The following is a 25,659-nucleotide window of genomic DNA, read 5'->3' on the forward strand; positions in this document are numbered from 1 at the left end:
GGATTTCAGTGGAAATGTTGAGTTTTGACTAATTACCCTGAGTGTGGACTTGTGATCAAACATATGTTTCTGGGAATATTAGTTTCCATTAAAATGCTCTTTAATGACTACAATACCCTGAACTTTATAGAATTGAAGCCAGGCATGTAATAATGAAGTGCTGTAGTTAGGTAGGGCTGTAGGCATGCTTAAAAACCTGCATGTTTAAAGGTGTTGAACACAATTTTTTATATTTTTGTACATAATAACTGTACTAAAAATAGCTGAATATACATACATACATATATATATATAAATTTATAAAGGTAATAATTGGGCATTTGGCTGTGGGCAAGAGGCAGTTTATTGGGGGAATGCTTGCTTTCCAGGAGGTTATCATCTTAGTTAATGTTGAAATGCTGCAGCAGCCAGTAAGCCATGACAGTCTGTCCCCTCTCTGCCTTTGTCTGTGTGCAGTTCCACCCACCATTGCCAAAGGGGATGTCTCAGGGACAGGGCTGTCCCCCAAGGAGGTGAAGATCAAAGTGAACCACAGCCTGACCCTGGAGTGTGAAGCTCATGCCATCCCTGCTGCTGCCATCAGCTGGTACAAGGATGGACAGGCCAGTTACAAACTCAATTCCTTCCTCTGAGGAGATATGGGACAGGGACAGCTGTGTGTTCCCTGTCCCTGGAAACAGGGAGAGAAGTCACTCTCACTCACTCCCTGCTGCTGGCAGAAGCACTGCCCAGCAGTTTGGGGTGTTTGCTGGCACCCAGACCTCTGCAAATCAACATCCTGGCTTTTGCTGGGTGCCTGGCAGTGCCTGGGACACCGGGGCTGGAGTTTCCAGGCCTGGCACTGGCCTGTGCTGGGAGAGGGAGTGCCCTTCTTGGCAGGAACATCCCATGGTGTGACCACAGGGCTGTGGCTGTTGTGTAAAACCCCCAAAGGCCCCGTTATTTACAGATGGTTCTCTCAAGTGCTGCCCTTGCAGAAGTTGCAGAGCCTCCCCCTTGGTCCTGGCAGAGCTCACAAAGCCACAAGAGCATCTGGCTGCTCCGGGGTGGGGTGAGGCACAAGTCCTGCCACACACAGCGCTCCATGAATCTGTCTGGGGAGCTGGGAAGGGCAGGGCCATGGGGACACACTGAAATACAGCACAGGGGGTGAATAAAAAAGGAGCTGTGCTGCTCTTCTGTAAGAAAGGAGAGTATAATCTTTTGCTTGAGCTGTTCTTGGTAGGGCACTCATTGTGGACCAGCTTTTCCTGGGTTTAATGAGCATGTGGGAATAATGTGGATGATCACCCACTGACTGTTTCAGGTGTCCCCTGCTGTTCTGGGATCCCTGGGAGTCCTGGCTGTATTGCCAAAGAAAAACTCAATTTGGGGAGTTAAGAGGTCCCCAAAGGCAGTGACTGCACTCTTCACTGCCATTGGTACAGCAGCTGCTGTTCCTTAAGCTGCCCTGGGTGAAAGGCTCTCAGTCCTGTCCATGGACTGAATGAATTGTCCCCTGCAGGCCAGGAGTTCAGTTCTGACTCCATAATCATGGAAGCATGAGCTCATGGCAGGGTTTGGATTGGAAGGGACCTCAAAGCCCATCCAGTTCCACCCCTGCCATGGGCAGAGACACCTCCCACTAGACCAGGCTGCTGATGTAGATGAGCACATGTAATGTATTCTGGACACACAGGCTGTGTCACTGCAGCCTCTGCTGTCACCTGTGAGCCACATTTGGGCACAGGAATATCTCATCCTGTGTCTCTCTGTGCTGCTGCTTTGTCTAGTCTATGTTCAGACCATGTCCTTGCTGACAGCAGATCTGTAGGATGGGTTAGATCCATTTGTTCACCTCACAGAAAGCTGGGAATTTTCCAGGTATCGGAAGCTTGGCCAGTGAGTTCAGGGGTTGGATCAGCCTGATTGGATCCAATGCCACAAGAGCCTGATGGGGATGGCATTGCTCCTCTCAGCAGCATCCTGGGGCTATGAGTGATGGAAAATCACATCCTTGAGGAGACCAGCCACCATGATTGGAAGGATGAAGATGCAGAGTTTCTGACAACCAGGAACAGAAAATTGTCTCCAGGAACTTGGAGCTTGATTGAGTTTACTCTATATCACTGTTACAAATGTGGCTATTTCTGGTGTGTTCTTTGCTGAGTATTAATTTTCATTTGAATTGATATTGCAGCCACTGCAGGCAGATGAGCACATCCTGATCCAGGGCAGTGGCCGCATCCTGCACATCAAGGAGGCCCAGGTGTCAGACACGGGGCGCTACACTTGTCTAGCCTCCAACATTGCTGGGGAGGATGAGCTGGAGTTTGATGTAAATATACAAGGTAAAAGGGTAATAAAACTCTCCTGGTAGCCTGCTTTTTTGGTGTTCTGGGATGCTAGAATTAATAATTTTAGGTCCTTTACCCTTGTATGGTCAAACCCAATGCTTTTGTGTTTTTAGGGATATTTTGCTAATTTGCTGACATGTAGTATTTGATTATTCTTTTTTGTTGTGTTTGTGAAATCAGTGCAAGGACGTAGGAACTCTGATCTTCCTCTAAACGCCATGAAAAATTTTAATTTGTTTTGAACTAAGACATACTTCACTTTTCTGTTTCAAGTAGTATTTAGAGGCCCCAGACATAAGCATCCTATTGGCCTACTGTGTGTAAATACAAGGAAACAGTAATGAATAATTTCTGAAAATCTAGACAAAATGAGAGCTTGAGTGAAACCAGATACCACATTGTTTAAGTATTTTTGTTGATGAATACCCTCTGTGTTTGTTACCAGGTCATCTTACACTGTTATTTATTACTCTTCAAAAAATACTTAGTAAATTGCTCAATTGTGTCTTCTAGAAGAACTAGAGTTTTCCTGGGTAACTTAATGTGGGGGAGGGGTTTATTTAAGACACTTAATTTTTATTGCTGCTATTGAACATTACAATACCTTCTTATTTTTTGACTTCAAAATGAGCTGCTTCTGCTGCAAAATGCTAACATTATTCCTCTTCTTTGTTGTAGTTCCTCCTAGCTTCCAAAAGTCTTACAGGGAATGGGAAGCTGGGAACATGGTGGATGCAGAAAGAGGTGGAGAAAGTAAAGATGTGATTGTCAACAACCCCCTCTCACTGTACTGTGAGACCAACGCTGTTCCTCCTCCTGTGCTCACATGGTTTAAGGATGGGCATCCCCTGAGCTCCAGTGACAGAGTGCTCATCCTGCCAGGTGGGTGTTCAGCTGGCACTCTCTGGCCCTGCACTGAGGTGATCAAAGGGAGGGATCCCCCCCTCTCCTGTGAGGAAAGGCTGGGAGAGCTGGGGTTTGTTCACCTGGAGAAAAGAAGCTTCAGGCTGACCTCAGTGTGGCCTCCAGTGCCTGAAGGGGCTGAGAGGAAAGATGGAGACAGGCTGTTCACAAGGGGTGGAGGGACAGGACAAGGGGATATGGACTCAAATTAAAAGAGAATGGGTTTAGGTGGGATATTGGGAAGAAGTTCTTCCCTGTGAGGGTGGGCAGGCCCTTGCACAGGGTGCCCAGAGAAGCTGTGGCTGCCCCTGGATCCCTGAAAGTGTCCAAGGCCAGGCTGGACATGGGTTGGAGCAACCTGGGACAGTGGAAGGTGTCCCTGCCCATGGCAGGGGACTGCATTGGATGATCTCTAAGGTCCCTTCCAATACAAACCATTCTATGATTCTATGATTAAGAAGTGGCCTTAGTGCTGGTATTTGTGTAATGATGACACACTTCTCCCCTTCAAAATGCTTCTTTAATGTTCTTTTCAGACTTCATTAGCTGGAAATGTTTATCTCCAGTCCTTGGCCTTCAGTTGTTTTCTATAATTTAAGAAGTAGTCCCTAAAATGGTGTGAATGTCACCATTGAACTCTCACACTGAATCATGGAATTGCAGAACAGTTTGGTTTGAAGGAATCTCAAGGCCCAAATTATTCCACCTTCTGCCATGGGCAGGGACACCTTCCACAGTCCCAGGTTGCTCCAAGCCCCATCCAAACTGGCCTTGGACACTCCAGTGTGTTGCAAGATGAAATGCAGCAATGCTACCTTCTCTCTGATGTGTTCCTGATTTATTTCCTTATTAAATTTGCTTTGACAAAAAGATAATTGGAGTAGAAAAGCCTCTTAACCGAGGGGTGAGGCATGGAAAGCATGTTTACAGCAGAAAAATGGCCATAATCCCCTACTTAAGCTTGTGGGGCAGGAAAAGAGCTGCCTGCAGTCATGAGTGTTGCTATGCAGAGATGGTTTCGGATGCAGTGTTTAAGGAAGGGTGTGGTAAAAGGGGAACATCTGCTTGTCCATCTTGTTAATCTCTTGACAAAGCAATGACAAATACTCCCAAAGTGTATTCCTAAGATCTCCTCTCCTTCTGAAGGTATGTATATGGCTATGCTTTTTTGAAGAATAGAGTGAAAAGTACCTCTAAGCCTCAGAAGTGAATCTGTTCAGTTTGGAACAGAATATTATGGGCTTATATTTCCTTTTGCCTATTAGTTCTGTGCCATCTTACTGAGAAATATTTCTATTTTTGGTGGAAGAGTAACGCCTGGCTATGTACTGCTGCAGCATGATCTTCCATTATGTGGAATTAATTGCTCTTTTCTAACATTTCAGTATGAGCGTGGCTGCACTCCAACTATCCACCCGGAGAAAAAGTAGCCAGGAAATAAAAACCTTCAGCTACTTATAATTCAGACCAAATGCTGACCATTCATAAATTTGCTTGCTCAGGTCTCTGGTGGGATGTAGTGTGGAGATGATGGAGAGTGCTTGATGCTGCCTTGGCCTTTTGTTTGCAGGAGGTCGGGTGCTGCAGATCGCGCGGGCCCGCGCGGCCGACGCCGGCAGATACGCGTGTGTGGCGGTCAACGAGGCGGGGCAGGACTCCATCCACTACGATGTCCGAGTGCTCTGTGAGCTCCCCTTCCCCTCCGAGTGCCAAAAAAAGGGTTCTGTGCAAAATAACCAACCATTACCATCCAGGAGTCCATAGTGTTTCTAATGCTTATTTGTAAGCGATGACATTAATGTATTTAGGGTGCTGGAGCTGTTCAGATTTGTGTGAACAGAGCATTGATGTTTTTAGTTCCATGTGTGTGGGTAATTTTTATAGGAACTCAGTTGTGTTACAGTTTTCACCATTCACCAGAAAGAAAAGTATAGGTAAAAATCCAGGTTTTGTATTGGTGTCTCTTGTTCTCTCTAAAGTCTCCCATTGAGAATTGTGACCAAGACTTTTCTCTCTTTCTTTATTTTGGCCATCATTTTCTACAATTCCTGCAGAACTTCCAAAGCCTGAAGGGAACTGAGGATTTAGATAAATGAATACCTGCACAACCATTTGGATGACCTTTTGTGTCTGTTGCTGTGTCAGTGCTTTAGCCTTGGGAAACATTTCTATGCCTTTATGGTGGTGTTATACCATTGAAAATACTGATTTATTGCTACAATGGAGTCCTGCCTTGGAAATCATCTTTTATTTTGATGGCAAAGAACACATTGGAATAACTGGAAGATGGGTTTTCACCTCTTCGTTTCTCTGTGCGATGTGAATAAGTGTAGTTCTGCTGCAGTCCTTGTAGTTAGGCTGAATTGTTCCAGATGAACTACTCATGGGATGGCTTTATCTGTCACTGGACTCACTGGAGGTTTCTCTCTTTCCTCCTGAAAACTCAGTCTAATCTCACAACCACCTGAGAGGTGCTGAGTGAGTGTTCTCTTCACTTTTGCTCCCTGCAGCTCCCCCATCCATCAGTGGGGCTGATGGGGACCTGCCTGAGGAGGTGACTGTGCTGGTGAGCAAGGAGGCAGCCATGGACTGCATTCCCACTGGGAGCCCTTCCCCAAGGATCACCTGGCAGAAGGATGGCCAGCTCCTGGCAGAGGATGACAAACACACATTTCTGTCCAATGGAAGGAGGTTACAGGTAGTGTCATCTTTTTCGTAGTGGAAAAACTTGGTTTTGGCAACAAAAAACTGTCTGGTTTTGCTGAGTAGGAAGTATTTTCTTTCGCCTACAAGTTGCTACAAATAGCATCTTAGGAGTTTTTGTCCTTTGTTCCTGTTCCTCACCTGCTGCTTCTCACTCCCATGTAATTCCTCAGACCCAACCATTTCTGGGATCATACTATGAACCACATCAATTGAAATAACTTACTTTTAAATATTATTGACTTTTTATTGAGGAAATAGTGAAAATGGTGTATTCTGAAGAACTTCCTTCCTATTATGAATGAAATTGAATAAAACTATGAAAGCAGAGAGCTGGGCTTAATCCTCTCCACTTGCTTCTTTGGCAGTGAATTGTCTGTATATTAGCTCCAAAGCCATATTTTGTCTTTTTTTGCCTTAGATTTTGAATTCCCAGATAACAGATACTGGCAGGTATGTCTGCATTGCAGAAAACATAGCTGGAAGTGCCAAGAAGTATTTTAACCTCAATGTTCACAGTAAGTACTGTCACCCATTACTTCTGTCTTCTGTCAAATGCTGGTTCAGCTTGGGTGTGTTATTTTTACCAGACTGCTCAGACCCCCTCAGCTTCATTCATGTGAGCCCTACTGGGTGTGATGGAGATGCTGACAGGCCAGAACACAAATATCAGTTTAAAATATCTTGACAACATACAGCTTTTGATACCACCTGGTTTTGGCTCCTCATATGTGTTCCAGAAAGGTGGGAATTGTAATTGAGGGAGCCTTGTGTGGTGGCTGCCTTCACCCAGTTGGGGTTGCTGAGCCCTGGAATCATGAATTATAAGTAGGTTAGATGATAGCCTGTTTTGATATATTCAGAAAATGCATTTTTTCAAAGAAATGAGTGATAGAAAGCATCAAACAAAGGTACATAGCTTGTAAAAGCTTGGTTTTTAGAAATGTGCCCTTTGAGTTTCCTTTCTGTTCTCTGTTTTTGGTTTTCTTGTGGAGTTACAATAGGGTTAAAGTAAATGTTGGCTTTAGGCATCAGAAGTCGAAGACAAATAGAACCAAGACATTTTTCGTGAAGCAGTCTCCACTACCTCTCCTTCCCTCTCCTGATAACTTCAGAAAATGAAGACATCTCTAATTAACATTTCAGAGAAAACCCAGACTTTCCCTTCTATTTCTGCCCACTTTCAGCTTTCCATCCTGAAGAGAAAAGAAGTATAATTCCCCCTAATTTTTCTGCACCATTCCATATTTCAACCTGACAAGGAATGCTGGCAGCTACATTTTTTTCTGCTTTATGTCATAGAAAACAAGGGCTGTCTTTTCTCCCACCTAAAGATAGTACCAGCATCTCAGGAAAGTGAGGAGTCAGCTTACTGCACCCAGAATATTTGCATTTTTTCCTCTGTCACACATGCAGCAAATTTACCTACTACATGGCACAGATTTATAGCACTTTTTGCTATTAAGTAATGCACTTAGCCAAAAATAGTGTTGTCGTGGGAAGAATTTGCCCTAGAGTTGTTCTCTGAGAAATTATTTTCTGGTCAGACAGTGGAGTCTGCCCAGATTTCCTGATGTGTGAGTTTTGCATTTAAATAAAAATATTTCACTTTTCCTGGCATTTGTGTTTAAATTTAAACTTCTGTCTTAAAAACATCTGGTTTTAGTGACTATGGCTAAATACCATTCTCTTAAAAGAAATATTTGCATGAAGTTTCAATTCTAACTCAACAGTATTACTAACTTAGGTCTATTTTTCTTAATGCAGTTTAATTTGAAAAATTAGAGTGTAGCTGTTCAGGAAAAGACCACACAGGGTGAAGCACTAAGGAAAATGCATTATCAGTAAGCAGCAGGATCTGTGTTTTGTCAATGTCACAAAAAAGGCTGTTTCCCAGCATTTTTATAGGTTTCTAATAGAACTGCTCTCATAAATTTAAATCAAATACTAAAGATGATCTCCAAGGTGAGTAATAAAACTCATATAACACTTTTTAAAACATAGGAAATAAGCACCCAGATTTAAAATGGTAGGGAAATAATAGGTAATTTTCATGCTGAGTGCTGTATTGGAGCCCCTGACTGTGTCTTTATGCACATACAGATACATTTGCATATGCAGATTACCTGTGGCACATTTGTGGGTGCTTTTTGCTGCAGAAATTGAAATCAACCACTGACACAATTTAAGCAAGTTTCATTAAAGACAGCTGAGATTTGGCCCTGTACATTAAATTACCCACTGCCAATAATCACATCTGTGGAAGATGAACTGTAAAAGTAAATAAATATAAATAACTATCAAATGTCGTCAGAGCAGAATTCTCCACTTGCTCTAGTGAACCATTTTATCCTCTTTATCAGGGAAATATTCTTCAGTTATTCCAAGCTGAAGAATACAGACTGAATTCCCCATTTACATGGACTGCTCTTGTTTGTGCAGTGCCCAGAGGAGCCGTAAAGTTGCCTTAATGACTGGTTTGTGTCACTCAAGTGGCAGCAAACAGCTGGAGCATTTCAGGGGAAGATGGGCCAAAATACTTCTGTGTTTCTGTCTTTGAAGAGGAGGATTCCATGTGTTCTTTGGAATGATTTTTCCACCCAATAAAGCCAAGAACATGCTTTTGCCTTCCTCTTAAGTGTTTTATATATCCCCACTGCAAAACATGGCAACTAGAGCTTGGGGGTTATTAAAAGGAAGAGATTTACAGTTCTTTCATTCTAAATCATTCTTGTAGAAAGGTCACATGTCAAACTATTCTTGATTTAAAAATTCTGGGACTTGTAAGCTTAAGGAATGCACCCCTTGGAGCAATGCTGCATGCCAGGATTTTCCAGTGCTTAGCTCACTGCTGAGCAACAGGTTTGTCTGGTTGACAGAACCACTCTGAACTGTGTTGGGAGGAATAAGTTTGGGGTCTCTGTAGGTGGAAAACGGAGTGTTCCAGAGAGAACAGGAGCAGCAAGGAATCAGGAAGAAGTGATAGTCATCCTACACATCCTGACAATGGGAATTTGCTCTGTCCTGCCTCACACAGCAAATGTCCACGAGCAGTGTTAGAAAATTGACAGTGCATTGTCAGGATCTTGTGTAGGTTCACTAGCTCCCCCAAGCCTCCAGCACAGAAGGACTGCAAATGGAATAATTGACATTGCTGTGAAGTACAGGAGCAGGAAAGACCATTAGATTGTTTCAGTCTCATTTCCAGATGCATCCAAAGAGCAGTGGATCCATTCATAGGATGTGAAAGATTTTTGCAACCTAGCCCTTGGGCAAAATGCAGCAATTCAGCTTTAATATAGTAAATCATGATCTTGTGAGAAATCCTTTGCTGATGCAGTGATAGGTGTTATTAATGTATTTTTCTCTCCACAGTTCCTCCAAGTGTTGTTGGGACTAACCCTGAGAATCTGACTGTGGTGGTGAATAATTTCATCTCTCTGACTTGTGAGGTCACGGGCTTTCCACCTCCTGATCTCATCTGGCTCAAGAATGGAAAGCCTATCAGTTCAAATTCCAACACTTTTATTGTGCCTGGTGAGAAATCTCAGCTATTCTGCAGCCTTTGGGCTCAGCTTCTGTCTGTTTGTCCTGCCAGGGCCCATGGCCACTCTCCATGGGGCACAGTGCCTGTGCTCAGCCTGTTGCACCTGCAGTTCTAAACCAGCCTTTGGGATTGGCACAGTCACCACAGAGCAAACCTCCAGCCTTCTCTCCTCGCTCCAGGTGCTCGGACGCTGCAGATTCCCCGAGCCAGGCTGTCAGATGGTGGAGAATACACTTGTACTGCCAGGAACCCAGCTGGGGAAAGTCAGAAGAAGAGCTTCCTAAGTGTCCTTGGTTTGTGTTTTACTGTTTTCTGAAATAGTATTTGTTGCTTGGGAAGTGTGGGGAGGTTTATCTGCGTTACGGGGTTGTTTCAATGCAGAACTGACTGTGGGCTCCTTCCCCAGTGCCCCCGAGCATCAAGGCGCAGGGGGGAGCGTCAGTGACCGCGCTGACCGTGCGCGTGGGCACCCCGGTGACCCTGGACTGCGAGTCCAATGCCATCCCAGCCCCCGTCATCACCTGGTACAAGAACAGCCGCCTCCTCCCCGACTCTGCTGCCCTGGAGGTCCTGGCAGACGGGCAGACCCTGCGGATAAAGGCTGCAGAGGTGGGCCAGGCTGGGGGGAGGCTGCACCTGCCACTGCTCTGCCTCTGCCAAGCAATTATTTCAGTCTTTAGTGGTGTATTTTAGTTGCTGTACATGAGACATGTGTTTCCTGGAGGCTTTTAATCCTATGAGAAGCACTTTGAGTTGGCAGAGGCACAGGTTGTTAATGTCTCTAAACTGTAGCATGAAAATAAGAATCCATAATGATTTCTTTTAAAACTTGTTTTTGTTTCAGGTTTCTGACACAGGACAGTATGTGTGTAAAGCCATAAATATTGCGGGACGAGATGATAAAAATTTCCATCTCAATGTTTATGGTAAGCACCCTCTGCATCATCTACAATAGTTATTATAATAACATAAACTTAGCAGATTAGGCACTTCCAAATCAGTTTACATAACATTCTTACTGTTTCCATTCCATTCACAGTGCCTCCAAGTATAGAGGGCCCTGAGCAAGAGCTGGTCAGTGAATCCATCAGTAATCCTGTCACCTTTGTGTGTGATGCCTCTGGAATTCCTCCACCCACGTTAGTGTGGCTTAAGAATGGAAAACCAATAGGTAACATTGTCTCATGCTTTTCACTCTTCTTCTTCCCCTCTCTGAGGCACCACTTTGCTGTTTGCTGTCTGGTTTATGTTTCTTCTTTATTTGTCTCTAGACACTCTTATGAGAACTGATTGGAATCTTTGTTTTGAAACTTTGATGGAACAATTTCTCCCAAAAGAAATGTTTGCTCCCTGTAGCTGGTTTGGAGTGATGACTTGTTTATGTATTTCAGAAAACTTGGATTCTCTTGAAGTTCATATTTTATCTGGTGGAAGCAAGCTTCAGATCGCTCGCTCTCAGCTCCTGGACAGTGGCACCTACACGTGTATTGCCTCCAATCCAGAGGGGAAAGCTCAGAAAACCTATGTGCTTTCCATCCAGGGTAAGGAATGGGGGAGGATGCAGGGAGCACAACTGGTTGAACATTGGGTAAATGTGACATTGTCTGTGCTAGGGACACTGAGATCACATAACCACATAGAAAACTGGAGAATTTGGACTGTTACTTTTGTAACCAGAGGGGAGAGTGGTTGGAGAATTCAATACTTCTAGTCCAAAATTTGCATGGAAAAGAATATCCTTAAGCCCTGACTGTGGAACTTGAACAGAGTTCTGCAGCTTGTCTGTGTCTGCTGCTGGTCACATCCTTCCTCCTGCTGAGCACTGGAGCTGCCTTGGTTGGCTGTGGAGCAGCACACAGAGATGGATTCAGGATCAGTGGTACCTGTTGTGCCATGGCAGGAGTTAGCGAAGACCTACTGCCAGAATTTCCTTAGGAATACTTTCCCCACCCCCACCTCAAATGACAAACCCTTATTTGTTATGGAATTGCCTCCTGCCTCGCTGTGAATCACCCTTAGCCTGTGACTGTTGTGTTTTCCTCTGTTCCTAATGACTCATCCCCACTAATTGCACTGGTGAACCCCTGCCTGCCAGTTTTTCCCCAAGTTTAGGAATGGAATGTCAAGCTGGTAGTTTGGTCAAATGTGTCTGAAATAGCTTGAAATGCTCAGAACTTATTAGTGAGACTGACAGTCTTGACTTCATGGATAGCAGGACTTTCATCCTTCTTCCTTGGGAGTGCAGGCTGGAAATGGCTTTGATTAGGATGGAATTAGGGTGGCTGTTCACAGGGCTATGATGGTGTTGGTCACAGAATCCCAGACTGCTTTGGACTAGAAGGGACCTGCCATGGGCAGGGACATCTTCCACTATCCAAACCCCATCCATCCTGGCCTTGGACACTTCCATGGGTCCAGGGGCAGCCACAGCTGCTGAGAACCTGCCCCAGGTGCTGTACTAAGTGCTGGTGCTCATGAGCTACTGCAGAGGGGCTATTTCTAGTTCAGGTTACATTTCTTGCTGCTGAATCTCATCCTTCCATGGTGCATTTCCAGTTCCTCCCAGTATTGCTGGCTCTGAGATGCCGAGTGAGGTCAGTGTCCTCCTGGGAGAGAATGTCCAGCTGCTCTGCAATGCCACTGGAGTGCCCACCCCGGATGTGCAGTGGCTGAAGGATGGAAAAACAGTTGCCAGTGATGATTTACAGAGGATAAGGCAAGAAAAACTAGCAGACACTGCATTCTCTTCTATAATTTTAAGGGCCCTAAGGGGGGAATATGAGGAGAGCCTGAACTGGAGCTTAGCCAGGTTAAGAGCATCATCTCCCTCCTTAGCTTCTATAAATCAAGTATAATTTGTTAGTCCTTTGATTTTTAAACATTTCATTTTCTTAACAGAGATGAGTTTATGATATTTATGTCTTTCTCAGTTAATAAATTCCATAAATGTTTATCAGCTTCATGAAAGTTTATTAAGGTCATTTAGTTCCTTTGGAGGGGAGAGATCTGAGGCATGGAAATATTTTACTTAATGCTTATCATTATGGGTCCTTCAAAAGCCTGGCTGGAGTTGAATCTTAAAACCAAATTAAACTGGACATCTCTAGGAAAAACTTCTTAGCCTGTCTCTAACAGAAATATTTTGCAAAACACAATGCTTCTCTCATCAAGCTCCCAGGAGGATAGAGGTAGTTACTGAAATGTCCAGACCAGATTGTTTATTTGCTAGGTCAGAGGAACACTAAACAAACTCCCTGTGATTTGTGATGGTCCTTGTAGAGTGACTCCAGATGGAAGCACATTAAACATCTCCAGAGCTCTCACCTCAGACACAGGAAAATACACTTGTGTGGCTACTAACCCTGCAGGAGAGGAGGACAGGATTTTCAACCTGAATGTGTATGGTGAGTTCTGCCAGATGTGAAACCCAAGCCTGCTCCATAATCCCATTCCTGGGAGTGCTCCAAGGGAGAGCCCAGAGAGGAATGCCTGTCTGCAGTGAAATCCTGCATGCACATGTTTCCAGTTGCTGTAGATATTACACAGGATGCTCTGTCAATGACAAAAGGGTTGAAATTGCTGGTAAATGTGTTTTGGGATAAACAGGAATTAATTCTTGGGTGGATTTCATAATAGAGGGATTCAGCTTGTGGTGATTTTTTATTTCTTGTGGGGAAGATTATATTGGGGCTGATTTCCTGTGACCCTGCTGTTTTGTTGTATTATCTTCCCCAATTCCAATCAAAGCACATCAGCTGTGAGCAGAGTGGTATGAAGGGAGCTGATAGTTAAAGGTCCCGAGAGTTTAAAAATGAGGGAGTGTTGGAGGAAATTGCACAGTTTGACATCCAGTGGCTAGTGAGTGTAATCCTTTAGCAGCATAGAGAGTGGCTATTTTAAGTTGTGGAAAATGTGGTTATTAAGTGGAGGGAGGACAGGAGAGTTCTGCCCAGGCAGGGTTTCACTGCAGGGTAGGTGTCTGTCACACAGAGTCACTGGGAGCACAGGCACGAGGACAGCAATAAGAGAGAACCTTTGGTATCATAAAAAACAGTGCTGAATGATCACAGCACATCTTTTTGGCACAGAATGGCTCCGCACAACAGCAGGGAGTTTGTGCTCAGTTTGCATTGGCTGAAGTTCAAGCAATAACCAACTTAAAAGTCTTGTTGGTGTCACTGTCACAGTGAGTGATGGGATCCTAACTGAGCCAGTGCCTGGAGCTGCACCTGGCTGGGCTTCTTTATGTAGTGAACCTCCCCAAGGCCATGGCTTTCAAACTAACCTATAGCCCCAAAGAGCCCCAAAGCAGCAGTTTGTGTCATCATCCAGAATACTTTACCTAGGCATTTTGAACTTTCTCTATTTAAGAACGAAATAAGCAGATGGATCCAGACATCAATAAATTAACTTTCCTCCTCTGTGATTTCACTGTATTAAAGATTTATTGAAGGCCATGAGTTTGAGTGGTCCCTTCTGGCCCTGGGTTCAGCCCATCCCTTCCTGCACTGCCCTTTTCTCCCCAGAAACTTCAGGCCCTAAGCTCTGTCTTGCTTGCTGCAGGCTGGCAAATCAAAGAGAAGTCTACTGTCATTGTGCAGTGCCTCTGATTTGAAATATATAAATGGATGATTTTTAGTGCTCAATATTATTGTCTGAGGATTTACTCTACCAAAAATGGGATCCTCTTAGTGAATTGCCAGTGGGGCATTAGGGGCAGGATTTCCTGCAGGGTGAATGAAATGGTTTCAAGAGCCTGTTTTAATACATTCCTTTCCATCATCTACAAAATGCAGTTCCTCCAACGATAGCCAATAGTAAAGATGAAGCAGAGGAAGTCACTGCCCTTTTGGACACCTCCCTAAATATTGAATGTGCTGCTGCTGGGACCCCCCCACCACAGCTCCACTGGCTGAAGAATGGCCTTCCTCTGTCTGTCTCCTCCCAGATCAAGCTCCTCTCAGCTGGGCAGATCCTCAGGTTGGTTTTCTTTTCTTTTAACTGGCTGACTTTCTGTTCTGTTTTGCAGTATCAGCATAATTCTGCTGTATTTTTGGAAGCAAGAGTAAAATTTAGTCCAAATCACCCATAATAAAGGTAATGTGTTCCATGTATTCCGTTTACAGCTTGCTTTAATTGCTTTTTCCTTAGGCTTACCCGAGTGCAGATATCTGATACTGGAGTGTACACTTGTGTAGCATCTAACAGGGCTGGAGTGCACAACAAACATTACAACCTGCAAGTTTTGGGTGAGTGTCTCTGAAATGTTTTATGTAAAGAATCTTATTTCTTGACTTCTTAAATCTACTCTTTAGTTTTCTTTCTCACCAACACCTTATTGGAGACAGCCACAAGTACATCTTAGCGATGATCACTGGGGAAATACTAACTTCTCAAAATATTGTTTTTTTTTTTTTTAAATGAGAGGTGTTTTAGCCCTAGAAAAGTCCTTACTTGAATTGTCACCCATAACCATAAAATCACAGAGTGGTTTGGGTTGGAAGGGACCTTAAAGCTCATCTAGTTCCAACTCCCATAATTGTTAGCAAAGTTTAGCACAGCTATGTAAGTGGGGAAGTGCAGAAGGGCAGCTGTTCCAGCTGTTCTGTGCACAGAATACCCCATGCTATGTGTTACAGAGCTCTGTCCTTGCAGTGCCCCTGTGCTGTGTGTGACTGAGCTCTGTCCCCTGGTCCCATGTGTGACTGAGCTCTGTCCCATGTCCCTGTGCTGTGTGTGACTGAGCTCTGTCCCTGTCCCATGTGTGACTGAGCTCTGTCCCATGTCCCATGTGTGACTGAGCTCTGTCCCATGTCCCGTGTGTGACTGAGCTCTGTCCCCTGTCCCTGTCCCGTGTGTGACTGAGTTCTGTGCCCTGTCCCGTGTGTGACTGAGCTCTGTCCCTGTCCCGTGTGTGACTGAGCTCTGTCCCTGTCCCGTGTGTGACTGAGCTCTGTCCCTGTCCCGTGTGTGACTGAGCTCTGTCCCGTGTGTGACTGAGCTGTGTCCCCACAGTGCCTCTCTCCTGTGTGTGACTGAGCTGTGTCCCCGCAGTGCCGCCCAGCCTGGACAACGCGGGGGGCACGGAGGAGGTGCTGGTGCTGCGGGGTGACACGGCCATGCTGGGCTGTGTGAGCGATGGCTCCCCTGTCCCCAGCGTGTCGTGGCTCAAGGATGGCCTGGCCCTGGCCCTGCCCCCGGGGGCCCGGGGGAGCTCCGGCAGGCGCGGGATGGTGCTGCAGGTGCTGGGGGCAGAGCCTGCAGACACGGGCAGATACACCTGCGTGGCCTCCAACGCCGCTGGGCACAGCAGCAAGCATTTCGTCCTGAAGGTGCTGGGTGAGTGCTCACCTGTCAGCGTGACACTTTAAACACCTCCAGGGATAAGGAGTGTTTCCGTAGGCTCACAGAATCCCAGAGTGGTTTGGGTTGGGAAGGACCTTAAAGCCCATCCAGTTTCACCCCCTGGCATGAGCAGGGACACCTTCCACTATCCCAGGTTGCTGCAAGCCCTGTCCAGCCTGGGCATTTCAATAATGATAAATGAGAGGAATAAGGAAATGAAAGATACCTAAAGATGTGTGAATGTGCAATACGCTGTGTATTTCCCAAGTACTGAAATGTGCTATAATTAATATCATTATATGCTATAAATTAGTAACTTTGCTTAGCAGAAATTCAGCTTGACAGGAAGATGCACAACTGAAAGCATAGCAGCTAAAAGGCTGATAAATATATTTGCTGAAATCATGCAATGTTTTATCTGTGTTTTTTAAAACATTTTCTAACTTATAATGCTAAATCACAAAATATGAAAATTAATAAGCAGAGTTGGATAGAAACCACCTGAGTTCCTCAGTGAGTTCATGATACAGTCAGAAATAATTCAATGTAGACTAATTCTACAGACACTACCCACAAGATCAGTCAGTTTTTACAGATGTTTTGAGTTTATAAAGAACTGGAATGTTTTTCCTTCCTCAGAGCCACCTCATATCAATGGTTCAGACGAACCAGAAGAGCTCTCTGTCATTGTTAACAACCCACTTGAACTTCTCTGCATCTCCTCTGGAATCCCAGTGCCCAAAATCTCATGGATGAAGGATGGGCGCCCACTGCTGCAGACTGACAATATTCACGTGCTAAGAGAAGCCCTCCGAATAACCAGTGCTCAGGTGGAGTGTTTGTTTCAAAATAGGCTCAGTTCTGCAATCCCTAAAATGGTTCCTGCCTTAGGACCATCCTCAGAGGTGTCCTAAAAACCCCTGAAATTCACCCACCTGCATTTGTGGTTAGAGAAGGGCCCTGGTCAAGCACCTTTAAAAACCTGCATCAGTAACCTAAGGCTGGGTCCAGCTGTGGATGCCCAGGTGAAGTTCCCCAGACAGAAGTGGGATAGAGCTTGGGATTGATTGCTGTTTGTTTTGTTTGTAAAAGAAGCACTTCTGGGCTGTACAATGGGGAGTTTATAGGAAGGAGAAACCATAAAGATGTTAATGACTGTGTGCACAAAAGGATTTCCTCAGTACCCAAACCTAAGCCTTCCTTAGGTGGTTCCCTATAGCCAGTTCTATCTTCAGTGCTGGACACATGTTATCCAGTCAGATTTTAGGGAGTCTTGAAACTCCTGAGCCATCTCTGAATAACTCCGTCAAAGTGAAATAAAGAAATATTCAACAACTTCTTTACTTTCTTTCTGTGTCTCCTGTGCTTGTGTTCAAATGCTGCCTGTTGTATGTTTTTACTGTGTTTGTATTTCTTGGTTTTGCTGAATTTTTCCCATAATCTGGAGTTTGGGCTGAAATTGTTCCTGTGTTTCCAGGTGGAGGACACAGGAAGATACACATGTTTAGCATCTAGCCCAGCAGGAGATGATGACAAGGAGTATTTAGTACGAGTGCATGGTAAGTTTAATTTAGGAAACAAACATTCCTCAAACTGTAAACTGCTAAGGTACATATCAGCATCTCAGTTAACAAACACATATTCCTAAAGATGAAATATTCTGTGATATGATCATAATAGCGTTTCTCATTAAAGATGGTTATTCTGAATGTGATACACAATGTGGTGTCTGTGAGGGTCCCCAGGATGAGGGAAGAGATGAATCTGACTCCATGTCTCAGAAGACTGGTTTATTGTGCTATGATGTGATATGATGTGATATGATAGAATGCTTTACTAAAACTGTACTAAAGAAAAGCTTAACAAGAATGATAAAGAAAAACCCGTGACTCCTCAGAGCCTGGACACAGCTGGACCATGACTGGTCATTAAATTAAAACAATTCACATGGAACCAATCAAACATTCACCTGTTGATAAACAATGTCAAAGCCACATTCCAAAGCAGCAAACACAAGAGCAGCAATCAGATAATTATTGTTTTCATTCCTCTCTGAGGCTTCTCAGCTTCCCGGGAGAAAATCCTGGGCAAAGAAGATTTTTCAGAAAATATCATGGTGACAACACAATAAGAAGGGAAGTTCCATCTGGTTTCTGTTACAATTCCAAATCTTATTTTGAATATCCAGGAAGCTCACAGATGTCAGTATTGGTTGGATCAAGTTTGCTGTGCTCACTCTATAGAGATGTGAAATAGAGTGCTACATTTAATACAGGTATTGAGAGGAAGAACTAATTAGTGATACCACAGCTTTGCATTTATTTTAAACTTGAGATAAACTGGAAATTTTCAGTGAGTAGTTTTCTTGATGGTTCATATATGTGGTGTTGATTTTGTTCTCTGTTTTTTGTCCCAGTCCCCCCCAACATCGCCGGTACCGGAGGGCCCCAGGAGCTGATGGTGCTGCAGAACAGCCAGGCTATTCTGGAGTGCAGGTCGGACGCTGTGCCCCCTCCCAGCATCTCCTGGCTGAAGAATGGAGAGCTGCTGGAGGTACTGAGCTGCCAGCCTTGGTGCTGGCCTTCTGCTCGCTGCAGTTGTCACCGCAGTGCTCCAGGTCTCCTGCTCTGCTCACTCGCCCCTCAGCCCGAGTCACGTACCCCCAGCTCAGGGCAGCTGGGTAGCCCCAGTGCCTGCAGTCAGCCCCAATGAGCCCCCAGAGCCAGTGGGTGGAGTGGCCATCCCGCTGTTACTTGTTCTTTTTTCCTTTAGGGGGATCCCTTGCTCCTCCTGGATCCTCTGAGCAATGCTAGAAGCCTTCGGTAAACTCCTGAATGGCTTCCCAGGAAAGGTAGCTGAGACAAGACTGCACTCTATGTTTCCTTTGGCTATATTATGCATCCTCCTACTCTAGTAGCGTTTAGAAAGGAATTGAAGTTCTTTAAAAGAAAATGGGTTGCTAATCACCAGGTTTTGTACCAAGTGCATCTTTCCCACTCAGAATTCCATAGTGCCATGGCAAGGCAGATAGTCTTTGCTGGTTGAGAGACAACAAGATGAGGATGGTTTATAAACAAAGAATTTTTTCCTTCCCACCCTTGGGACCACTCACAAAACAGGTCCTTGTTGACTGAACATTACAGTTCAGTTACTAATTAAAAATTTTCTCTCAACCTTTGTTCATCAATAAAGAAGAATCAAATACAAAGTATGAATTTTCTCCTTTAGCTGTGATCCATCACTAAATCTTTGCCCAAGTTTCTGCTTGTTTGCTTTCCTCTGACATGTCATTCCTCAGACTCTTTCTCTGTGGTTGTTTTAGAAGAATTAAATGTAGCTGGAAGAAGGATCTGGTGGGTGAACATGTCATAAAAAGTGCTGCTAGGGACCATGATCTTAATATAGCCCAGGAACCACCTGGAAACAAATTTAACAGGACCATTCTACTTCTGGACAGTTAATTCTCTAATTGGGTGATGAGGTTTTTAAATGAAAACAAGGTTGAACAAAGCTTGGAAATAAAATATATGAATGCTTTTTGCCTTGGCCTTCATTGGAAAGCTTGTGTTTGGAAAGCAGTGCTTAGGAAACATAAACCATGAAAATGAGCTCCTGGTAAAAATATTCACCAGAAAACAAAAGTAGAGGAACACTGTAACAGCCAGAGGTGCTCAGATGGTAACCTGGGGATTATCTTTGCACTGTTAGTTCTCCTCGGGAGAACTAACATGAACAGCCTCATGAACTCATGTGGGAATGTGGGTGCTGAAGTTTCTTGGGACTTCAAAGCCCATCCAGTGCCACCCCTGCCATGGGCAGGGACACCTTCCACTATCCCAGGTTGCTCTGAGCCCTGTCCAGCCTGGCCTTGGACACTTGCAAGGATCCAGGGGCAGCCACAGCTTCTCTGGGCACCCTGTGCCAGGGCCTGCCCACCCTGAGCTCATATTCTAGACGTCAGGAGAAATCAGTGTCCTCCCCAGTGTCCAGCTGCTTTCTCAACTCCAAAGAAATAAAACAGCTGACTAATCCTGAGCAGCTGGAAATGGGTGTCCTTGGGTGTGGGAAGAGAGGTGAGGAGATCCTTGGCAAATCATCCTCCTTTCCTGGAAAAGTGGAGGTGTCACAGTGACAGGAGAGGGCTGGAGAAAGGCAGGTTCTCAGCCTGCAGTGTTACATCAATTTAATATCACTGGTTTTGTGAAGCAGCCTTGTGGAGGTTGTCATTCCTCCCACATCTGTTGTCTTCCACTGGGCAGATTTTGAGGTGAGGCCTGCCCTAGTCCATCTCTGTGTGCTGAGTGATGGAATTGTGCAGCACCACCTTCTCTGGCAGCAGAACTATGGAAAGATCTGGCCTCCAGCAGCTTTGAAGTTGTGGCACTCTTGAGGGATTTTGGAAATGTACATTGGGAGTTTTGAAAAGAATAGGAGCCTCCTGGCCTAACCTGACTTTTTTCAAACACTAAAAGACTTGCTGAGTTTGTATTTTTTTTTCCAATATGAGTTTTCTGGCTTACTTTGAGTAGAGCCTAAGGATTAAGTTACAGCTTCTTCCCCTGTCTTCTGTTATCTTCCCCTGTCTTCTGTTATCTCTAGGTTTCTGTGTTTAGAAACCATCACACAGGTTGTGTTCTCAACAAGAAATGCCAGTGATTGCCCCAAATCTGTCACCTGAGAGCTTGTCACTAATCTGTCACCTGATGGTGAATTGTGTCACCTGAGAGCTCCAGCCCTGCACTGCAGCCTTGGAGCTGATGCCTGGTGTGAGAGCAGAGTTACCAGGTTGCTAGTGCAGAGCCAGAGGAGTTTCATCTCTCTGGGGTGCCCTTCTCAGACCCTCTACCCAGAAGAGTAGATGGGAATGTCAGCTTTCAGTTCCATCCAGAGGGTGGGTAGCTCATACTAGAAAAGCTAAGTTTGTGCTCTTTTTCCTGCTGGTTTTTATCCAGTCAGGTCTCAGCACTTGTAGCTGATGTTGCTGTCAGTGATTGATGCAGACACAACCCAGGATGGGTGTGGTAAAGCTCTCACTGGTCTGGCTCCTGGCAGGGGCTGTGGAGTCGCTGCAGGGCTGGGAAGAGGGGCAGCCTGTGCCCAGAACTGCTGGCTGGTAAACTGAGCTGGCTAATCCTGTGCTGCCTCCCAGCTGAGCCAGACTGTGATGCTGGAAGTGTAGAGAAACTTTGATTCCTTCTGCCTGTAGTGTGCATAGATAACAAGATAAATGAAATTAATCATGTGCTATTAGATGCCCCTTTCCGTGAAAGCTCCAAAGCCCTTTGGCTCTGTAACAGCTGCCTCCTTCAGGCACAAGCCTCATTAGGGGTTTCAATGGAGAACCAGTAAGTAATGCTAAGTTTTAAAAGCTTTCTTCACCCTCTTCTCTTCAGGGATGTAAAGGAGCAGTGAGTTCAGTCCCTGGTTCATTGGTGCCCTTCTGTGCTGGCTCTCAGTGCTGTGCAGTGCAGATGTTCTGTGCAGAGAGGCCAGCAGTGAAGGGCTAAAGCCCTGCCTGTGTCTGTGTGCCCGCAGGGAGGCCCCCGGCTGCGGATCCTGTCCAGCGGGAGGTACCTGCAGATCAACAACGCCGAGCTGGGGGACAGTGCCAGATACACCTGTGTGGCCAGGAACGTGGCAGGGGAGACCACCAGGGAGTTCCTGCTGGCAGTGCACGGTAACCTCACGCAGCAGCCTCGGGCACCTTGGGCTTTGCAGCAGTTCAGGCAGCAGGAACTGAGCATTTGTGGTCACTTTCCAGCCATGCGTTGGCCTCTCAGGCCATGCCCAAACTGTGGGGCCATGTGCATGGCCTCATGTCCCACTGCTGAGCCCACAGCTGGCCCCCAGACTAAGGGACCTGCTGGGCACTTGCAATGTCTCACTCACCATCTGTGTGCTTCACTTACCATCTGTGGCTGCATCCAGCCATCCTCCTGACACAGAGTCAGGATACATCCAGAGTGAACACCCGTATCCACTGATATCACATACTAGTGAACACTGACAAATACTCTTGAACAAACCCAGAGCAATTCTTTGAAGCATTTGACTGGCACCCTCAGGACAAGGTTTCACAGCTGGCTAGTCAGGTTACTTGAGAGCTGTGGCAGCTTCTCTGTGCCTGGAGAGGCCAGGGCTTGAGGGGCCTTATGCTTGATACTTGTCCTGTGCTACCACAGCCCTGAGCTCCATTTTAAACCTTTTTATTTTCTCACCTCTAGTCTGATGAGAAGTTATTCTACTCTCGCACTCAGGTGACTGGAAGAACTTTTCCCCCTTTTTCTATTCTGTTTCCATCCCAGTCACATGGGCCCTGCCTTACCCTGTGCCCCCAGTGACTGGCCTTACCTGGTCCAGCTAAAGTCCTTTTTTCTTCTTAGTGTGTAATCAGGAAGCAAGGATATTATCCCCACAGCCTTAGCTTGCTGAATTCCATGTGCTGAACTCCAGCTGTTTTAGCTCAGTGGTACCCTTTGCAGTAACTTGCAGAGCTGACCCTTGCAATGCATTTCAGCCAAACTTTCTTTCTCCTTTCCTGCTGCACCTTGGCAATTACCATCACCCAGAGGGGTAAGAAACTTGTTCCTGTCTTTGCAGTGAGCCCAGACCCGCTGCTGCACCTCTTTTCATGTGTTCAGTTTCAATCACTGCAATGTCGAGTTACTTCTTTTGTGTCATCAGCAATTCTCCTTTGCAGTGGCTCCCACGATCCGGAGCAGCCCCCAGACTGTCATGGTGCACATCAACACCTCTGCCCTGCTGGAGTGTGCTGCAGAAGGAGTTCCAGCCCCCAGGATCACCTGGAGGAAGGATGGGGCTGTTTTTACTGGAAACAATTCCAGGTATTGCCCAGAATTTTTAGCATAAATATTCTTCATTGCTACTTGAGAATGTATTTATTACAGAAACTTAACTAGACATTAAATTGTTCTAGAGAAAAGTAGCAGCACCTAAGGTTTCACCTTTTTGTTGTTAAGAAGGATAAAGAAATTCCTTTGGCAACCAGATATAATTATTCTGACATTAGCAATTTTGAAGAGTAAATGTGGAAGATGTTTAGATTTTTATATATACACAGAGTTTTGGGATGAAGCCAAGCAATTTAATGCAGACCAAAAACTATTCTGTATTTTCTAATACAGGAAGATTTTTATACATGTTCTAGAACCAACTTTTATTATAGTGAATGGTTTCTGTCTCCTGATCGTTTTAGAAGGAAGAAGTTTGGCATTTTCTAGAACTGAGCAAATGCTAAGGAATTCTGTTGTATTGCAAAGAAAAAGTACAGGCATTAATTAAGATTTTTAAGGTTAAATGAGAAACAATAAAAAAGGGGGTTAGCTGTTTTCTGTAAATACAGTATCTTTTATGTGAAATCACCATGTCAGCCAGATTTCATCATTTCTTTAAAAAATGCATGTGCTGGGAAAGAGTGAAATCAGTGAGAAAACTCTGTGCCCTAATTAATGCATGCTTCATTTGGGCCGTTGGTTGTGTCCCCTGAGTCATCTCTTCTGTGCTCTGGCAGGGTGCCCTGTGGATGGCTGGTGGGCAGCCCCGTTTGCTCTGTTGCAGGTATTTGGTGCTGGAGGATGGCTCCCTGCACATCCCCTGGGCTCAGGTGGCTGACACGGGCAGATACGTGTGCATGGCCACCAACGCCGCGGGCAGCGAGCGCCAGCGCCTCGACCTGCACGTCCTCGGTAGGGCTGCTCAGTCCGCTGGCTGCAGCTTCTTCTCACACAGGCAGTCTCACTTTAGCTCCTTCTTAGCTGCTCTGGTTAAAAAAAAAAAGGGGAGAAATTGTCAGAAAGTCACAGCTATACAGAGATGGGGCAACTGAGAGGTGTTTTAAAAGATGTTATTCCATTATCAGTCTCGTTGAAGGGTGAGACATAAGAGATGAAAACTTAACACCCTTCTATCAGAAGCCAACCTATTTCCTGGTTACAATAACTTATAAATGTTTTTCAGCCTATTAGCTTTGCCACACAATGCTGCTAATACTTCTAACACCAATCACCTATTATTTTACCCCATGTGTTCTTGCTACAATACATCTTTCACAGCTCTAATTCTCCAAAATATCTGGTCTTTTTGCAAGGCCATCTTTTGAAACTTTTTTCTAGTTCAATCTCTTTCTCAACAATGTCATCTCTATTCCATAGCCTTTCTAAGTCAGCACACGTTATCTCAGAGTTTGCACACAAATGTACAAGGCTATGTGAACTTTCAGTCAGGTTTTGAGATTCCTTTACAAATCTATTTCTCACAAGAAATGTGTGTGTATATATATATATACACATATATATATAATTATTCTAAATAATTAGGCTTTGTTTGTCCTTAGTTCCTCCAACTATTGCTCCTGGGCAGACGAATATCACAGTTACTGTAAATGTGCAAACCACTTTGCCTTGTGAAGCCACTGGAATTCCCAGACCAGCAATTAGCTGGAAGAAGAATGGGCATCTGCTTAGTGTTGATCAGAACCAGAATACATACAGGTGAGAGGTGTTTTCTTTTTCATTGTGGGTTTCAAGTTTTCAGGGATGATTTTGGCACTTGAAAAATCTGTCTGTGCTTAAACACTACATTGCCTAGCCAGCAAATTCAGTGGGCTGACCACCTGAGAAGGAAAGAAGTATTTCAATGGCTTTTACTTTCTTTTTTTCTTTGTTCAGACTTCTGTCTTCAGGTTCCTTAGTAATCATTTCTCCCACTGTGGATGACACTGCTGTCTATGAGTGCTTTGTGTCAAATGATGCAGGAGAAGATCAAAGGGCAATTGATCTCACTGTTCAAGGTAGAGGGGATATTGCTATTACATGTGTGTGCCACCCAGAACTTCTTTGGGGTGTTCTGGTGTTGAGATGAGATTTTTATTTCATTCCTCTTTGATACTGATATTCACGAGTCCCTAGTATTTCCAAGAATTTGTAACAAAGGAATAATGAATGTGGGTGAGTAACCTTTGCCCTGCTCTTGATTTTCAGTGCCCCCATCCATAGCAGATGAAGCCACAGAGCTCCTGGTAACAAAGCTCTCTCCAGTCGTAATTTCCTGCACTGCCTCTGGTGTTCCCCTCCCCTCAGTTCATTGGACCAAAAATGGCATCAAGTTGCTTCCCAGAGGAGATGGCTACAGAATTCTCTCTTCAGGTAATGTGCTGCAGGAGATAGTGCAGTCAGGCACATCCATAAGTAACGAATTACAGAAATGCAAACAATCCCCCAGAGATGCTCTCTCTGATGGCTTGGAATGAAATGAGGGATGCTGTAAGGGAGCACCCATGCCTGGAGGATGCTCTGCATGTTGTGGTGCTCTCTCTGCCCCAGGAGCTGTGGAGATCCCCTCTGCCCAGCTGGCCCATGGGGGCAGGTACACCTGCGTGGCCCGGAACGCCGCGGGCTCTGCCCACAGGCACGTCACTCTGCATGTGCAGGGTAAGCTAGGGGCTGATGAGCAAGGCTGGCAGCCAGCATTGCTACTTCAGCCTGCTCAGGTTGTACAGTTTTAGTGCTCTTCTGTATTGTCCTAGCCTTGAATGTTATGCTATTCCATTTTTCTTTCATTCCACAGAGCCACCCGTTATCCAGGCCCAGCCAGGGACATTGGATGTCATCGTGAACAATCCCATTGTGCTGCCCTGTGAGGCCACGGGCACTCCTCAGCCTGTGATCATGTGGCAGAAGGAGGGCATCAACATCATCACCACAGGTATCCTCCCAAAGCCTGGGACCCTGCCTGCTCCTGTGACACAGACACCCATTTTCTTTTCCGGAATTTGGGTTTCTCCTCTCCTCTGATTCACCAGACCAG

At 45.1% G+C, this 25,659-nt stretch overlaps 1 protein-coding gene across 1 annotated transcript in view; it reads left to right on the plus strand.

Annotated features, from left to right (window-relative positions):
• HMCN1 (hemicentin 1) overlaps window positions 1-25,659 on the plus strand; it is a gene marked incomplete at its 5' end in the record, with an annotated part of 164,443 nt that overhangs the window by 115,499 nt on the left and 23,285 nt on the right. The window contains 28 exons of the mRNA XM_031059162.1: window positions 457-602; window positions 2,180-2,330; window positions 3,015-3,218; window positions 4,810-4,923; window positions 5,750-5,937; window positions 6,364-6,460; window positions 9,318-9,479; window positions 9,669-9,782; window positions 9,896-10,098; window positions 10,334-10,415; window positions 10,529-10,660; window positions 10,881-11,030; window positions 12,046-12,205; window positions 12,769-12,893; window positions 14,286-14,469; window positions 14,641-14,738; window positions 15,544-15,828; window positions 16,474-16,664; window positions 17,312-17,393; window positions 18,251-18,387; window positions 21,370-21,511; window positions 22,535-22,679; window positions 23,413-23,540; window positions 24,188-24,344; window positions 24,522-24,643; window positions 24,834-24,998; window positions 25,176-25,283; window positions 25,420-25,557. Coding sequence (XP_030915022.1) covers window positions 457-602; window positions 2,180-2,330; window positions 3,015-3,218; window positions 4,810-4,923; window positions 5,750-5,937; window positions 6,364-6,460; window positions 9,318-9,479; window positions 9,669-9,782; window positions 9,896-10,098; window positions 10,334-10,415; window positions 10,529-10,660; window positions 10,881-11,030; window positions 12,046-12,205; window positions 12,769-12,893; window positions 14,286-14,469; window positions 14,641-14,738; window positions 15,544-15,828; window positions 16,474-16,664; window positions 17,312-17,393; window positions 18,251-18,387; window positions 21,370-21,511; window positions 22,535-22,679; window positions 23,413-23,540; window positions 24,188-24,344; window positions 24,522-24,643; window positions 24,834-24,998; window positions 25,176-25,283; window positions 25,420-25,557 — 4,110 coding nt within the window. The remainder of the gene's footprint in view (window positions 1-456; window positions 603-2,179; window positions 2,331-3,014; window positions 3,219-4,809; window positions 4,924-5,749; window positions 5,938-6,363; window positions 6,461-9,317; window positions 9,480-9,668; window positions 9,783-9,895; window positions 10,099-10,333; window positions 10,416-10,528; window positions 10,661-10,880; window positions 11,031-12,045; window positions 12,206-12,768; window positions 12,894-14,285; window positions 14,470-14,640; window positions 14,739-15,543; window positions 15,829-16,473; window positions 16,665-17,311; window positions 17,394-18,250; window positions 18,388-21,369; window positions 21,512-22,534; window positions 22,680-23,412; window positions 23,541-24,187; window positions 24,345-24,521; window positions 24,644-24,833; window positions 24,999-25,175; window positions 25,284-25,419; window positions 25,558-25,659) is intronic.

Source organism: Geospiza fortis, unplaced genomic scaffold (genome assembly GCF_000277835.1).
Source record: "Geospiza fortis unplaced genomic scaffold, GeoFor_1.0 scaffold229, whole genome shotgun sequence".
NCBI lineage: Eukaryota > Metazoa > Chordata > Aves > Passeriformes > Thraupidae > Geospiza > Geospiza fortis.